This window comes from Athene noctua, chromosome 24 (genome assembly GCF_965140245.1).
Source record: "Athene noctua chromosome 24, bAthNoc1.hap1.1, whole genome shotgun sequence".
Classification (NCBI taxonomy): domain Eukaryota; kingdom Metazoa; phylum Chordata; class Aves; order Strigiformes; family Strigidae; genus Athene; species Athene noctua.
Window position 1 is genome coordinate 8,018,364 of NC_134060.1, and position 17,090 is coordinate 8,035,453.

General features: G+C 44.5%; 2 protein-coding genes across 2 annotated transcripts in view; both read left to right on the forward strand.

The window, feature by feature from the left end:
- The first annotated feature begins 429 nt into the window (after window positions 1-429).
- On the forward strand, window positions 430-14,539 carry STX12 (syntaxin 12). The gene is made up of 9 exons (XM_074926267.1): window positions 430-620; window positions 3,835-3,904; window positions 5,855-5,954; window positions 7,782-7,919; window positions 8,785-8,828; window positions 10,726-10,831; window positions 11,283-11,355; window positions 11,520-11,602; window positions 13,084-14,539. The coding sequence occupies exons 1-9, from the start codon at window positions 509-511 to the stop codon at window positions 13,174-13,176; spliced, it is 819 nt and encodes a 272-aa protein (XP_074782368.1). The 5' UTR covers window positions 430-508; the 3' UTR covers window positions 13,177-14,539.
- A 1,354-nt stretch (window positions 14,540-15,893) lies between these two features.
- PPP1R8 (protein phosphatase 1 regulatory subunit 8) overlaps window positions 15,894-17,090 on the forward strand; it is a 28,156-nt gene continuing 26,959 nt past the window's right edge. The window contains exon 1 of the mRNA XM_074926039.1: window positions 15,894-16,017. Within this exon, the coding sequence (XP_074782140.1) occupies window positions 15,956-16,017 (62 nt within the window). The 5' untranslated portion in view covers window positions 15,894-15,955. The remainder of the gene's footprint in view (window positions 16,018-17,090) is intronic.

The following is a 17,090-nucleotide window of genomic DNA, read 5'->3' on the forward strand; positions in this document are numbered from 1 at the left end:
CCACAGCTGAGTCTTAATAATCCTCAGAAATTCACTTCCCTGAGCCCTTTCATTTCCTCCCAGCAGGGTTTATCCAAGCAGGCCCAAGGCGTTCCCTGCCGCCGCTCCCGCCACACAGGTTACGAGGCGTTCCCCGGCTCGCAGCGACGCGCCCCCCGCCGCCCTCGGTGGGCCCCGGCCCCGGCCCCGGGCCGCGCCTGAGGCGGGTCAGGACCCGGCGCCTGCGGACAGAACCGAGCGCCCCGCCCCGCCCCGCCCCGCCCCGCCCCGCCCCCGCCGCGCGGGCACGCCCGGTAGCGCCGCCCCGCCCCCGCGGCCCTCAGGCAGCCGAGGCCCCGCCCCCAGCGGCGCGCGCCCCGTCGCCATGGCAGCCCGCGGGCCCCCGCCCCCCCCGCCCCGAGCGCATGCGGAAGCCCCGGCAGCCGCGCCCGGCCGCGCATGCGCAGAGGGCGGCGCGGGGGCTCTGTCAGCTGGGCCCGGCGGAGCCGCGCTCCCTCCCGGCCCGGCCATGTCGTACGGCCCGCTGGAGCCCGGCCGCCCCGGGGCGACGCCCCCGCCGCGGGACTTCGGCGGCATCATCCAGACATGCAGCGCCAACGTGCAGCGCATCGCGCAGTACAGTGAGTGCGCCCGGGCTCGGGGGGAAGGGGGCGGCCCGGCCCGGCCCGGCCGCGCCCCGTGAGGAGCGCCGAGCGCGGCGGCCGCCGTGCCGGTGTGTGACGGGCAGCTCTTCTCGGGGTCCCGCGGGAGCCGCCGCGACCCCCTTCCCGCTCCGGGGCTGGCGGAGCCTCCGCCAGGGCGGTGTCGGGCGGGGGTGCCGGCGCGGGCGGTTCGGGAACTGGCCCGGCCCCGAGGGCCGCCCGGAGGGTGGGGGCCTCGCTTCCCCGTGGCCGCGGACACACGTCAGCCGGTAGCTGAGCTTCCTCCTCGTACGCGGTCATTAACAGCTGGCGTGCTGCCGCCGGCCTGGGCTAAATACGTGCTCCTGTCGCGTTTTGGTGCGGCGTTTGTGTCAGCCTCTCCACGCTGCGCCCTCCCCCAGCAGGACTGGAACCCTCTGTCACCCCTGGCGTGAGCCCGGCCCCTGGTTTGCCTTTGGGTGCCTTCAGTGAGGAGCTCCTGTGAAGCAGGGAGCCGAGGGCTGTCACCCCGCCTCGCACAGGGCGCCCGGGAGGTGCTGCTCTTGCAGGGGCATCTGAAGGCTGCTCTGAACTTGCCCGTTTCCTCTTGATGATGCGGGTAGGGTTCTGCAGGGAGGCCTTCAGCTGCTGAGCAGGTTGATACGAAGGAAACGGTGTTGCAGGTTCTTGGTCATACGGTTGTTGTTAGAGAAAGTTATTGGTATTGTAAGCTAATCCTAGTATTGATCTCTGAAATAGTCCTTGCTGAATGAGTCACTTCCAAAACAGTCTTTGATATAACCCCTTCCCTAAGGATATTGCCCCTGCGAAAAAAAACATCAATCGTCCAAGTATCCATGCAGTTTTTTAGGGGTGAGGTCAGTTGAACATGTTGGTTCCTCTGAAAGTTGGTGACTTCTCCAATATGATTTTACAAAGCTATTAATATTGCTGAAACTTCTTTGCTTTTGCTCAGTCATGTTCATTTCCTCTTCATATAGGCATGGCTGCTAGTTGAATTGCTTCTAAGTTCAGCAAATACCACGGGTTGTCTGGGATTTTGCCCTTTTTTTTTCTTTACACCCTGCCTCGCTTGCGTGGGACATCTGTGAGCCTCCCCTTCTAAGCAGTTCAGCTTCTCTTTCTCATAGGACAAGCTTCCACTGTCTCATGACCAGCAGCCATCCTATCTCAGTGTGCTGCCTATCTCAAAGGAAACAAATAACCTTACAGTTTTTATCAAGGTGGGTGGGAACACACAGAACATCTGACTTAATGTTATGGTAATTGGCTTTATTACACATTTTATAAAAGCTTTCCATTCAAACCTATGAGGAGAAGAGATACTGAAGCCTGTTCTCATTTCTCCATTCCCTGTAGGGAAATCAGGAAGCAAACAGAGGACACAGATGACTATTATTCACTCCTTCTGGGAAACTGTAGAGTTAACATTTCACACAATATGTACAGAAAACTGATGACCTAAGCTGACAAATCTGTTGCTTGCAAGACTGTTACATTACCAAAGCATGTAGATCAGGGATTTAAATGTTTTAAGTAATCTTAAGTGTAAAATAGTCAGCATGTGGAAGGCTTTACAGCCTAAAATTGAAAGGGTTTGGATACAGAAAGCTGTTGGCTGAGGGGGCTCACTATGTTGATATGTATACCCCCTCTCCAGAGAATAAAGGTGAAGGGCTCCAGCCCCTTCCTTTGGCCGCCCAGACACTTTACTCTCATTTTGTGTAGACTCAGTGTGGTGGTACAGAATTATATGGACAACACAGCGCAAATGCCATTTGCAAAGTCCCTGCTATCTGCCCACAGAGTATAGCCCTTGTCTCGTTTGTCAGTTTAACTTGACTATGAACTTTTCTGACCCTCCTGTGGCTGACAGAGCTGTGAAATACGTGTGGTCTGGCTTGCTAGTAGCCATGTTCAGCTGTGTGTGTAAGAAGTTGCTAAAAAACTGTAGGAGCTAATAGAAGTCTAGAATTCTCAGTGGGAATACTCCCGCTGGATGCAAAAGGTAAAATACTTTGCCTAACTACTGATTAAATCACATTGCAGCCTTAGCTGAGCTGCCATTGTTATAAGCCATTGGACATCACTTTAAAAGAAGTGGTTATTGTAGGAATCTGATGTTTCTTCAGGAACACATTTAATCCACTGAAGTGGCTTGCTCCAGGCTGCAAGCAGAAATTACACCAGCAGGATGTCACTGAATTGGGAGTAGCTCTTGTTAAATTCATGGGGTATTTCAACTCAATTCAGCTGCCTATAGAACTATTGAGTTGATCCTCCTTGTTGCCTCTCTCGATGCCTGATGGGATAGCACATGATTTTGTGATCAATTTGAGCCAATCAGACTTTGTACCACTGTCATAAGTGATGCACCCAGCATCTTTAGCAATGCTAAAAATTGTGTGGCTGCAGAATAAAGTGGATCAGCTTGTTGATCTGTCAAAAAGAATATATTCTAAGGTAGAGGGAGTGGGGAGAGATGGTACTTGCTTTTCAGGTAGGTTAATGGTTTGATGTGATTCATTGTGTGGTTGCATGATCACTAGTGCCTACATAAGAAAAATAGTGGAAAAACATAGGAGATAGGGGAGAAAGAGGGCTAGAGTTTGTCTTCTCACTACAACATGATTTTAAATTGATGCACACTAACCATGAAGCTGTTCTTGATTCTTTGCATTGCAGAAGTTTTGGGCTATCATGAGTAGAAAACTTCAGATTTTATTTCTTTTAACTGATACCAACCCTTGGCTTTTTTTTTTTTAACAGAGCACTAATAATGTAAGTAACTTTAGAATATGTTCAAGTGTAGTAAAGCATAGCAAGCTGTTCTGCAGTAGTTATAGCCTAAAATACAGAAATAACAAGGCTGGTAGAACCAAACAGCTGCGTTAGTTGGTCTAAAAAGGTTGAGGAAGAGGAGTGCACAAACTTTTAGCTCCACAGACTTGTCTTCAGGGTATATATGTTCTCACTTTCTTACCTGAAAGTTAGTCTGTTAGGCTGGATTATGTCTGGGAATGTTTAAAATACACTTTGCATTTAAAGAAAAAAAATGTAAGTGTTGTTTTACCAGCTTGAGTCAAACATTGAGAGGAATCCTTTGGGGAAAGCTAGAAGAATACACTCAAGAAGGAATAAAACACACTAGAAATTCTCTTACTAACTCATCTTGTGATCTCTCTATCTTCAGCTGCTCAAATAAAGAATTTGATGAGCCAGCTGGGAACCAAGCAGGATTCCAGCAAGCTTCAGGAGAACTTGTAAGTATTAAATGAGCAAACATTTGTATAGGTTCTCTTTCATTTCTGCCTGTGTTCTTAGAGGAACAGCGCTACTTGCTTTGAAAAGATGCTTTATGAGATAAATTTGATTAAGTCCTACAACCCAAAAATGACTAGCTACATTAAGTAGTTTACTGGGTGAATTAAAGTGTTTCTGTGGCACTCTGGAGAAGCCATTCAAAACTGCTGGATAGGAATAGTTAGAAACAGTATAGTTTATTTTAAAGGGGTAGTAGTACATCAGCCATGCATTAGCTTACTCTGAGGACTAGCCATAGTAGCTTCACTTGTGGTTTAGAAGAGATGAATGCCGTACTAGGTACTTGCTGCTCACGTAAGAGCAATAAGGAAGAACAGCAAGGAAGACCCATAACTAATGAAAAAGTAACTGCTAGTACAGTGGATTTAGGCACTAGAAAGATTAGCAATCTTGTATGACAGCCAAAACATCGCATATAATTTTGGAAGAATAGAATGCCAGTGGGGGACAATATAGAAGACATTTAAACAGGCATTGTCCAAACTGACCCCTAGAGAGATTGAACAGGGAGTCGCTATGTCTCTGCATCGTTTACAAACTTGTAAAGCATAAATAAGAACTCATGTAGAGAATAATTTCTGGAGTCATAAAAGAGAACTTGAAAGTAAGTTCTTCTATTATCTCTTCATGTGACTGTGCCTTGAATCTCTGAATATGCAACTTTTATAATAGCTGATTTTTTTGATAGGTTCATAAGTTGTGGTGATAGCTACATACACTGCGTTTGAAGGATGAGATCAGAGCCCTGTTGGGAGAGAAGGGAATTTGCCTGAGCTGCTCAGTTGGCTCGATCTGTATTTAATCAGTAGATTAAAGAACTAATCGCTGGCGACCAAATAAATGCCTTTCCATTTAATTTCACTGTAGAAATAGCCTGCCTCTTTAAGGTGAGAGTGGTTGCACTCCACAAATTGTCAGCTGCCATACAAATTTAATACCAAAATGCATGGGTGATTTATCCAGCTCACATCTTGCAGGTCAACTTACACAATAACAGAGCCTGACTATTTTGATTTGTGTATCTGTTGGGCTAAATAGGTGATTTTCACTTAATTGTCTTGTAATCATTGAATACCAAAAAAATTGTTTCTCATTTTAGTGTTTTGTGTCTTTCTGGTTTATAGTATTAGTTTTTGTGCATATGGCTGCAGAATAAAACTTGTGGTTCTGTTCTCTGTGAAGCACTAGTATTCTTTCTATTAAACTGCGTCTTTCGTGTACAAGATGATGTCTTTACATCAGGTTCAATGTAACATGTTTTTCTGTATTGTGGTACTAATGAAGGTGTTGCTGCACTGGATCCTTTGCAACAATAGCTTTGTATTGCAGCACTGTTGGAAAAAAAAGACTCAAGGGAAAGCCTTGCATTTCCCAAAGCAGAAGCTGGATCGTTCCTCTATTTGACCATTAATTTTCACAAAAATGTTGGAATTTAATATCTCTGAGTCTCTGTACTTGTATCAGATGTACATTTAACCAATGGAGTTGGTGGTTGTCAAGCAAACAGTTAGTTACCAATTGGTACAATAAGGAATTCATCCTAAAAAGTGGTTATGTTCACTGAATAAAGCTGTCTTTCCCTTGAATTTCTCTCTCTTCTGCCATTGGAGAAAAATATCCTTTTAAAACTACTGGATTATACTAGTTAGCAGGGAGCACAGAACTTCTTTGAGTCTTTTTTTTAAAAATGTAGTCCAGAGTTAAGTTGATGGTAAAAGCTAAAAGTACATCTCTGTTCCATTAGGTGAAGAGGAAAAAAAAAAAAACCCACCACCATAAAGATGTGTGATCTCAGAACCCCTACTTGGTTATTATTTTGGAAACTGAAATGCTCAGAGACTGCTTTCTGGGCAGAAGCTTGTATAACTGCTTTTGAACTTTTATTTCAGACAACAGCTACAGCATTCTGCAAACCGCCTTGCCAAAGAGACCAATGAATATCTAAAGGAGCTGGGGTCTCTACCACTTCCTCTCTCTGCTTCTGAACAGGTAGACACACAGAATTTGTCTGGACGTATTTTTAAATTGCTCATTTTGTGAAACTAGCTTAGACCACAACCTCACAAATCTTGAATTGGCACAGCTGAAGAGGCAGCAGCCTATTGCAGTGAAGAATGTTGTGAAAGTAGGGATTCATTAAACTGGCTACACCCTGGCTGCTTATATGACACTGGGAAAACTTTGTCACGTGAGAATAAGAAGCCCTAAATGTTTGGGGAGAGCTGAGTATGCAATTCTGGTTTTCTGAGTAAATTTCTGAAAAATAATCTGTTTACAAAGTGCCTGGTGATGTGAGGCAGTGTTTTAAGACAGAAACTCATAGCAAACTGCATGTCAGTATGAAATGGGATCATGCCAAAAAGCTTTCCCTTGCATGTGATTTATTAGCAGTGAGGGAGAAAGCTGAGTCACCTTGCTCGTATGTGAATAAAGCAGGATATAGTGAGGCAATGGTTATGACTTTACCTCTTGCTCCCTCGAGTACCCCCTCCCTATGGGAAAGGGAAGGGACCGTCCTCAGCTGTTTGTTTTCTTGCTCTGCTTTAAATCACTACCACAGTATTGATATATCTGCTTTTGTGATACTGTTGTGGGATGATCTGTGGGTATGGGTCAGCAGATGTTGTCTTAGTCTAATTCTGTATTTAAAGGTTTCTATGCCAGTTGTAAGCATGGCCACGTTTTGCCTCTTCAGCAAATATTTTTCAGTTAATCTCCCTCTGGTGAGCAAAATCCTGTCATGTGCATCTCACTGAATGCAGCAGTGACTTTTGAAGCCTAGTGAAGCCTGTTGGAGCAGTCCAGTCAAAATCTGCAGGAACTGGCATCAACATGCTGAGGATCTCCTCTGGCAGAAGGGTTGCTGCTTCCAGACAGCTCAGATGGAATCTGCAATGTATTATGAGGCTGCTGTAGTAGCTTATTACATAAAAAAATTAATTGAGAACATTTGTTTCCTTGAAATGGCTGTTGAATTGATAGAAACTCGTTGAAGGATTACGATACTGGAAAGCCTGCAATTTGAGACAGCTGTGGGAATCTCTCTAATGGAAGACATAAAAACTGACCAAAGTATCGAGTGTCCTTAGGACAAACTTTTTCACAGCTTCTTGTTTCCCATAACAGGGATGTTGCCAACACTCAAAGGAGACATTCTGTGGAGGCTGAATAAGTTGATACTGTAAAAGGAGGATGAAGAGGAATATTGCAACTAATGTTTCTGGAGAAAAAATAAATTAAAGTGGTTATCAGGACTAAGGATATTCTCTGATCAATTAACAGCAGGCTTGTAGTGTGGCATGGCAGGGAGATACAGCTTATGAAACTGGGGTAAGGGGTGTAGTCATTAGTTCTGAAAGTGTGGGGCATCCTATATTTGTAAGAACGTTAACAGGGTTGTCTTATCAGGACAAGAGGAAGTTAAGTACTAATGAGTTGGCTAAGCAGAGGGTAAAGGCATTATAGGTATACACAAGGTACATAATTAAAGGTGGTAGATTGCTGGAATGTGATTTGAATAGAAGTAATGGTGTAGAAGACCTCTCTACTTCAGACTTAAAACTAGATTGAAATTACAGAACCTTATTGCACAAAACTGTTCTGCAACAGGCAAGGCATAGAGCACTTGGTGTAATGAATTAAAATATGGTAGACTCTTTGTTCTCCCCAGTGCGCCAGAATGCTGGAACCAAAAGACCACTTGAATGCCAGCATTCACTTTTGTTGTTATTATGATGATGGTTTTTTTGAGAGTCTGGCAGTTACATTATCATGAATGGGAATATCTGAACATTTGTTTTTGTTTCAATTCTTTAGCGCCAGCAGAGGCTTCAGAAGGAACGTTTAATGAATGACTTCTCCACGGCCTTAAATAACTTCCAGGCAATACAGAGGCGAGTGTCAGAGAAGGAAAAAGAGACTGTAGCAAGAGCGAGAGCTGGCTCCCGTATCTCTGTAAGTATTTATAGGAATTTTGTGCTGATACAGCGAACTACAAGTCTTTTGAGAGATCTTATACTTGCCTACCAACTTCATAGGTGTCTACTGACACATTAGTGAGTGCAGCTGAGACCTTGGTGCATTAGTTTTGTCATTCCAAATGCTGTAAGCAGACACTGATTTCAGTGCGCTCATTGTCAGGGTGAGCAGAGAAGGGAAGAAATCCTGATAGTTGCAAATGTTGTGGAGGATGAGATGGGGAGTCAAAGTATAGTTAATAGCAAAGTATTGCAGGCTGCTCTTTGCTTGACATCAGCCCTAGACTATAACATTTAAGACGTTAGTTGGAAGTTTACCACACCTTAAATTACATCTTAAAATCTCACACTATGTTTATTTTCTTATAGCTTCTGTCCTGCCAATATCTCAAATGTACGTTCAAGCCTTCTCCCTATTATGTTTTGACAAACCCCCGTTGGCTACATTATAAAAAGGGCAGTGAAAGCATTTTCCTCCCCTTGCCTTTGGGCTTTGTGTTAAGCATGCATTCTTAATTTCTACAAGGGAACGTGTCTGTTGTATTATGCTCTACATTTTTTACTACGTGTTGAGAAAGAAAGTGACAACAGCAGCTGATCTGAGTAAATGGACTAGCTGCTTTTGATGCTTAGTTGCCTCTGATTTGCAGAGACAATCTGAATCTAAAAAATCTAAAGATGAGTCTAAATCTAATCTTAATTAACCTAAGTTAAATCTGAAAGTTGAAGCAACAGTGCCATTCTGAAAGAACTCTCCGGACAGTGTATGCCTGTGTCTTCAAGATACTCCTGTTGATTTTGTGAGTGGTAGCCTGCAAGGTTAACTCATTTATCTCTTCCAGGCTGATGAGCGGTTCAGAGAAGAACAGCTTGTTTCATTTGATAGGTAACAGCTTCTTGTTCTCTTGATGTTATACTTTTAACTAATGATGTTACACTTTTAACTAAATAGGATTAGTTCTTGTGGTCAAATACGTTATTGTGACTTGGGCCAGGCTCTGCTGCTGGCTGAATGCAAAGCGAAAAGATTTCAAATACAACTATTACTTGTAATACACAATGTAAAAATTGAACTGTATACAACAGTATTTTATCCTCCTTAAATGCAGACTGTGTGATTACTGCCCTGAGGGGAGTAGTAGAGTCCACAGTATGTGGTAGTTGGAGCTCCTGGTTTTCTGGACTGTGACCATGGGATTATCCCTCACTGTGACTCTTTCCACAAAGAGCTCTGTATTTATTTCATGGGTTTGGGAGCTCTCTAGCAGCCCAGTTGGGGCTATTACAGAGTAGTGGATGAGGCTGCCTTAAATTCGGAAGTCCTGGACATTGTGCACTGGCAAACTAAAGCTGCAACGTGCACAAAAGAGCATTACTGTCACCTATCTGATAGTTGTATGTGCCTGCATAGTCAATATGTTTATAAAGTGTTATATCAACACTACAATGTGGTAAAGAGAACTCAAGGCACTTCAGAAGTATCTGTGATTACTGTGTCTGTTTCTACTGTATGTTTGAGAAAACTGGGATGAAATCTGTTGGCTGTATCTGTACAAGTCCTTTAACTTTCTAAATCAAGAGAGCTAGCTTACATGTCTCATCTAGACATCCTCCCTCTGCAAACTGCCCTTCACCTGATCAGCTGCCTGGTGTGCATTCCCTGCATCAGCCCTGTGCTTTCACATTCCAAGTCAGGAGGGAAAACCCCAGGTCGTTCAGTTATACACGTGCTGTGATGAGTCTGAAGACCTTGCACCCTAAAGCAAGGGGAACCAGACAGGTACCTGCTCATGCAGAGGCTCTCAGCTTGGTGAGAGATAATGGCACACAGCAGCTATTCCACAATCAAAGTTGTTCTTGTGTGCTACATGTCAGAAACTTCTGCCTTAAATATCTGAAAACCCTACTGTCATCTGAGAGCTGGAATAGTCAGCTGTCTCTCTGACCTAGTCATGTAGTTTATCTTCATTTCTTTTGGCACTTTGAGACTTTAAAACTTACTATTTAGTCTTGTACACCTAACACTGAACATTATGGTGCTTTCCAGCACACTTCTGTTTGTTGAGAAGAGGGAGATGTTCCCCATGAAGAACTTCTTTGCTGAACATATAGATGGCCTTGTATTATAGGTACTGCCTTCACTATAATTGGTGTAATTTGTGCAGCAGTTATGAAGTACCAGTTTATCAGGAGAGAAGTAGACTGGAATGCAGAATTATTTGGCTTTTAACATCTCTTTTGGCATGTGTTTTAATTTGTAGTTCTTACTAGACTAGTGAATTAAAAGACTAAAACACTTTATTCTTATCTCCAAATGCCAGAGAGAGAGAATCTTTGAATCCAGATGCTTGTCAGGTGTTCTTTTGTTCTGATAACATGCTTGCGGGCTGCTCTCTATCAAAACTTTCACCCTGATTTCTACATTTTTGTAGGATTGTGAGAGGGAAGGAAAGTACAGGTATTTAAAAAAAAACCCAACCTGAAATAAGGAGGTTTCTTCTATAATGCTATAGATAACTAGAATGTTCTAGAACAGAGTATTCTATGCATGTAACTGTTTTCCAATTTCTTCACTTTTCTTGATCTGTCCCTTTTTTCCAATTGTTCCAGTTTGTAACTGTTGTCACAAATCAGTCCTGTCCTTATACAGTTGCAGGGCCAGGAACCTGGGGGTTGTTCTGTAGGAAATTTTTCAGCTTTAACTCACTGGCACTTTGATATAAAGAGTGTGGAAGTACCTGTACTCAGAGAAAGAGTCGTACTTTCTTTCCATCTCTTTCCAGTGGTGAAGATTGGAATCAAATGCAGTCTCAGGAAGAAGATGTGGCAATAACTGAACAGGACCTTGAACTCATTAAAGAAAGAGAAACAGCAATCAGGCAATTAGAGGTGACCAGTAGATCCTGCACAGTTAACAGTATTGGGAGATAAACCAAAGAAGTCATGCAGTGCTAACTAATGGGATGGGCTGAGGAGATCTGAAGGTGGAGGAACAGAGTTCCTTGTAGAGAGGATTGATGCCAAGATCAATCACCCTGCTCCTGTTGAAGGAGACTAGGTATATTTTCCTTCAGTGTTGACTGGTCCTTCAGAGGTGGTAGGAGCCACTCATGTTATAATGTTCATCTCATCTTGCTAATTGCTAGTGTGATGGAACAAATATTCAGTAGCTGGAATATTGTGGGCTCCTCTGTTAATCCCGAAGTCCATAGAGAGTAGCATCAAGTCAGTGAATGATCTATTCTGACACTGTGAGCAATGGTCAGAAGAGGTACTAAGAATAAGGATTAGAAAAAGTGTAACCAGTGTTTGTTATAACTTGTTAAACTGTTGTCTTCAGGCAGACATTTTGGATGTCAATCAGATATTTAAGGATTTAGCCATGATGATTCATGACCAAGGAGATATGATTGGTAAGTGTGTTTGGATAATAGGAAGTTTCTGCTTAGTTCAATTACATGTTTTGCCTACGTAGATTAAATTTTCCAGTAAATAAAAAGTAGTATATTTCTGAATATTTTTTTTAAACACTGAAGCTCTGAAATATTTTACAATGAGTTCTCTTATTTTTCCATAGATAGCATAGAGGCAAATGTGGAAAGTGCAGAAGTCCATGTGGAAAGAGCCAGTGAGCAGTTACAGAGAGCTGCCTATTATCAGGTAAATTTTGTATGCTTGCATTATTGTTCAGTTGAGCAATAATGGAACAGGCATAACGACGCATATCGAGGACTGCAGCACACCAAACAAGTTATTAAAAAGAGCTTGTGCAAGCTGGCACTCACTCAAAATTGTGCTGCAAGGAATAGATAAAGCACTTGAGTCAAAAACACGGTATTGAAATTAGCTTTTTACTTCACAGGATATATAGTCAATTCGTTCTTTCATGTAGGTCTGCTCAGCAAGTTTGTTTAGCTGTCTTTGCTGTTCTCAGGAGTTAGCAGAACGGTTAAACAAGAACAAATTCTCATGTTGTATCCATCTTGTAAGCATAGCAGCCAAGACACTGATGTGCGAAAATCCTTGCCCAGAGTCGGGGAACTTGTGGTGACTGGGATTTGCAGCACCCTTCTTCCTGACTGCTGAGTTTCTGTCCTGAAGTCTGTCCTCCCTGTCCCATCAAATCTCTTGCAGTGCTTCTCACTGCTGCTTAAATATCCTTTGTGTATGATATTTAATATTTTCTGTAGGTGTCCTTCATCATTATTGTCCCTGTAGGTCCGGGTTCTGTGAAGGAATAAGGGTTCTGCTTCAGTCAGTCCCATACAGAGCTTCACTGCTGGGACTTCAGGCTTCCACACAAGATAAAAAATTGGACTCTTTCAGGCTGTTAATTGGGGAGGTGCTAGAAGGCAACAAAACCAGTGCTGTTTAGCACAAGAGAGGGAAAGTAGCTTTTACCATCTGACAGCATTTAATAGTATTCTCTCTCTCTGTGGCTTCCTTTACAAAGTTTAGAGCTATGTTATAAATATAACTTTGGGAGGTATTGGACATGGATGTGTTTTTCTGGATGGAGAAGAAAGTGGTTATATCAAATTATCCTTAGATACTAAATTTAAAACACTCATTGTATATGGACAGGCTGTAGTTTCCTATGATGAATAAGGTGATCAAAGGTGTAAAATCTAAGTACAGTAACTGTATATTAAATCATTTAAACTGTAGAAATGCAACAGTATTTCCAAACCAACCCAAAGTGGTCAAGGGGAGATAGTATCGGAGAACTGCTTAGCAGTTTTATTAGTCTTACCTGGAAAATCTAAATAGCTAGAGATGTTTACCTTTCCTCTGAGGCCATGGTGGTGTCTGATAGAATGAAAAGCATGTGGTAGGTGTTGTCAAGTTGTCTTTTTGTAGCCAACTTGAAGTGAAGCTTGCCTTTTCCCTAAGAGAAGCAAAACTTGCCACATTTTGACTTAACTCCATCTCTTAGACCACTGTGCTCCTAAAACTAAAACCATTTATCTATAGGATCATGCAGTTTAAACTGCAGGTGTTCAGACTATACTGGTTACTTCTCTAGAGTTAAGTATGTGCTCTAGTTTGTTGAAGTTAGTAACATTAACTTGTAGACTTGCTTTGTCTTCTTGTCATCTGTTCCTGGTGTCAGTGGCTTTTTTTTTTTCTTCTTTTATTAGAAGAAATCTCGTAAGAAGATCTGTATCCTGATTCTTGGTCTTGCTGTGGCTTCTATAATCATAGGATTCCTTATCTGGCAGACAAGAAAATGAAATCTTCACGTGGAACCCAGTCTCATTGCAGAGATGTTTTTCCCTCAGAGCGAACAGGCTGACTAGTCTCAGAAATGAATTGACCACCCTGAGAGAGCACAAGCTGGAACTACTTCTAGTAATAGATATTAGCAACTAATGTGCAGATAACTAGTATTTGGAATTAGTGAACCATGGAGACAGTATTTATCAGTTTATATACAAATTATGTTGTTTTATGTAACTAAAATCTCGTGTTTTTGCTTTCTGTAATGTATTATTCCCTGTCCCAACTGTATGCTGAAGTGTGATCAATAATTGGAGATGTCTTGTTTTTGAGAAGTGGCACAACTTTAACATTTTGTATGTATAGGTAACTTTGTTGGACTGGAATAAGAATGACATTCAAAGAGGGCACAACACCAATTTTCATTAACTTAATCTAGCAGTTTCTAAAGTCTCCAGTATCTGCCCCATGGTTTTATTAGTCTCCAAGTGGCTGTGGTTCTTGATTCTCTTGAAGAGAAAGATGTTCTTACAGATTTGAAAGGCAAGGAGAAATATGCATGTATGATAGTTGGAACCACTGCGTGCTGGTCAGTTTAGCCTTCAGACTTGTAACTGTGGTGTTTAATTTTTTTGAGCGTGGTTGTGGTTGTCTTTTTCCAAAATGCATCATTTGAGGACAGAATGTTCTTTGACTTAGAGTAATCTAACACTGCAGCTTCCTTAGAGAAACTAGCTGGTGGTTTGTTATTGGACAAATCTCTTCTCATGCTGACTCTCAAGCACTAGAAACACAAAGTTTGGCTGCTCGCTCCTAATTGGTTTTAGAAGCTTCCAGGGAGAAAATCACACAAAGATGAAGTGGGCACTTAAATTTACAAGCCAGCAAGATAGATGAGTATTAGCTGAAATCTTGCTTCTGAAGAAGTACTTTTGAAGCTCGCTTGTAGTGTACTAGTAAATACTATGTGTGGCTTGTGAACATCTGGTATTTTCCATTCTTTATGAAACAGAAAGTGCAGAAACTGGCCAAGTGAAATGCTAGGTTTTTCAGACTGAGAATGTGTGTGCAAATGAAAATGATCAGTGGTTCCAACTGTCTTGCTAGTAGAGCTGGGCAGAACATAGCAGCCACTCTCCGCTTCGATGTAGCTCTGAACTGACATGTACTGAGGAACAGTAATCTGTCCAAAGCCCAACGGGGTGTGGTGAATGCAGCATACTGACCCATTTTGTATTTAATCCTTATTCCATGTCTCCTGTATAATAAAGTAAATGTGAAAGCTGGGAAGGGAGTGTGTTATCCCAATTGCACAGTGGTTTGCACTATTGCGCCATCATTCCATCTAATAACCATCAATAAACACTTAAAACCCTACGTCAGAGCTTCTTTATTTTGCAGTTTAGATGTTGGCATGGGTATGTTTGCAGTTCCCTCTGTAAGCAGGGTAGAAGACTGTATCAGTAGCAGCAGCTACTTCCTCCAGCTTTAGTTCTGTGGTCCCTGATTCTTAAGAATGAAACTAGGTAGAAACACTAAATTACTTCCATGAGGATATATAGAACACACCGGTGCAGAGGCCTGTACTATAACTGATCACAGAAAAATCAATCTGATGCCCCAGAACAGTGTAGGGTCAACTTTGACTTGAAGTTTGACTAGAACTTGAAGCCTTTGCTGAGCCTGTATGGTAAAATCTGAGTTGAAAGTAAGGGAACTGTGTATTGTTCTTGCTCCTTATTTAAAATTTTCCTCCTAAATGGTAGAGCCTGGTGCTTTGTATGCTGCCTGCTTCAGGGGCAGAGTCCTTGGGATGTCCCATCTCTGTATGAAAATGAACACACTTGCCTCCTCGCCATGCTTAAAAGGGAATCTGGGTGCATTTTCTGTAGGATCCACGTTCACTCTAGCCTCTAAGTCTTCTGGCAACTGGAGTTGAGAACACCAGTCCAGCTTGCTGGGCTCGGGATTGCTGTAATCGCTTGACTCCTTTCTCCCTTTCCTTTACATTGTTGAACTTCCCAGTGGAACTGCTGCAGAACATGTTTTTGACAGCAGTCTTGACTAATGTACCTGAGTGTGAAAAATCACCATCAGAAACTCATCGCTGTTGCTGCAGCATTCTGGCACTAAGTGTTCCTGGCACTCCGATGTGTTTTCTACCACTCAGAGTTGCTGGAAACTTATTCTGGGAAGTCTGGCGCTCGCCGTGACAGCCGCGAAGGGCTAAGCTTGCTCATGCTGCTTGTCGCGGTAGCTGTCCCTGCACGGTCCTTTGAGGAACAGCTCTTGGAGGAGCTGCAGCTCACTGGGATGACACTGGAGAAATGTGATTTTTTTCCCCTCGTATGAACTCGATTTTCTGTACTTGTCCCCGCATTACCGGGGTTTCCGTCTGCTGTCCAGTCAAAAGTGGAAGCGCTAGAACAGCGGCTAGGTAGGGCTCTGAACGCCTGTTACGGAGGGGGTTGATCCGTGTTATTCCCCTGCTGTTACACTTGAGCTTTTCACCGACCCTCCCTGTCAGCACCGACCGCGTCCCGCGGCAGCGAGGGCGGCGGCCGCCAGCTGGGCCCGAGCCGGCGCGGCGGTGCCCGGGGCGGGCGGGCACACGGAGGCAGCGGCTGGCGGCTCTGCGGGGGCGGGGCCCCGTGTCCCGGCCGGCGCGGCCCCGCCGCTGGGCCCGCCCCGCCCCGCCGGCGCCGCGCGGGGCACGCCGGGATCGCCGCCTCCCGCGCCGGTCCTCCAGCTTCCCAGCCTGCCCTCGGCCCGCCTGAATGGGGCAGATGCAAGATGGCGGCGAACGCGAACTCCGCCGCCGGCGGCGGCCTCTCGCTCTTCGAGTGCCCCAGCTGGTGAGCGGGCGGGCGGGCGGGCTGCGGCCGCTCCTCTCCGGGCGTGCCGCGGGCCTTCTGCGGGCTGCGGCCGAGCCGCGGGTGCCCGCCGGGCCGGGGGAGCGGCGGCGCGGCCGGGCGGCGGGGCTGGGCCCGGCGGGGGCCGGGGCTGGCCGGGCGTGCGCGGGGCGGGAAGGGGCGCGGGGGCTGAGGCCGCCTGCCCGGGCCTGCGCTCCCTGCTCCCGCCGAGGGGGTGACCGGCTGCTGCGGCGGCGGCGCGGGGCCTAGCAGGGGTCCGGGCTCGGGGGTGCAGCCCCGCGGGTGCATCCATCGGCAGCGACCGCCTGCGGGCTGCCTCGGCTTAACGCCACAGTGCAGCGCTGGCCGGAGCTTAGAATGCTCCCCGGAGATGTGTGTCACTTCCCAAGGGCTTAAACAGAATGTGTGATGTGGTACAAATTAAATTTTCTGCTGGAGTTAAGTGTTCAGCATGAGAAATCCATCAGCTTGAAACTAGCCTGGGTTTTTTCATTAGTTTGATTTAATAAGTCAGGGCACAGCGATGTGTTGGAGGAGCAGTATCAAGACCGTGAATCTGGCTGGGTTTAGAATCGTATAAAAGTCTGCGTCGGAAGGGATCTCTGGAAATCGTCTGGTCCGACCTTCTGTTGAAAGCAGGGCCGTAGATTAGGTACCTGGGGCCCTGTTTCATTTGTTTTGAATTTTCTGATACATTGCTAACATAGATCCTTGCTGTGCCCTCTTCTTCGGGTGCCAGAGCATTGATTACTGAGGGGGTTCTCTGCAGTTATATTTTAAATCACACAGAAAATGACACAACGTTACAGTTGAAAAGTCCAGCACTTGTATATTTGTATGAGGTAGCTATGTATGTGCATGCATGGTTGCAGTCCGTAATTGCATAGTCATCTGGTTTTTACTACAGGTCCCCTACCTTTCAGTGCTTTGATGATAGTGCTCAGTGAATATGCTTTTTAATTTTGACCTGGTATATAAGCGACTGCTTTAGTTAGTAAAAACATTTAACCCTCTCATGGAAAATAATTGCTCATGTGTGTTCATATTTTATTTGT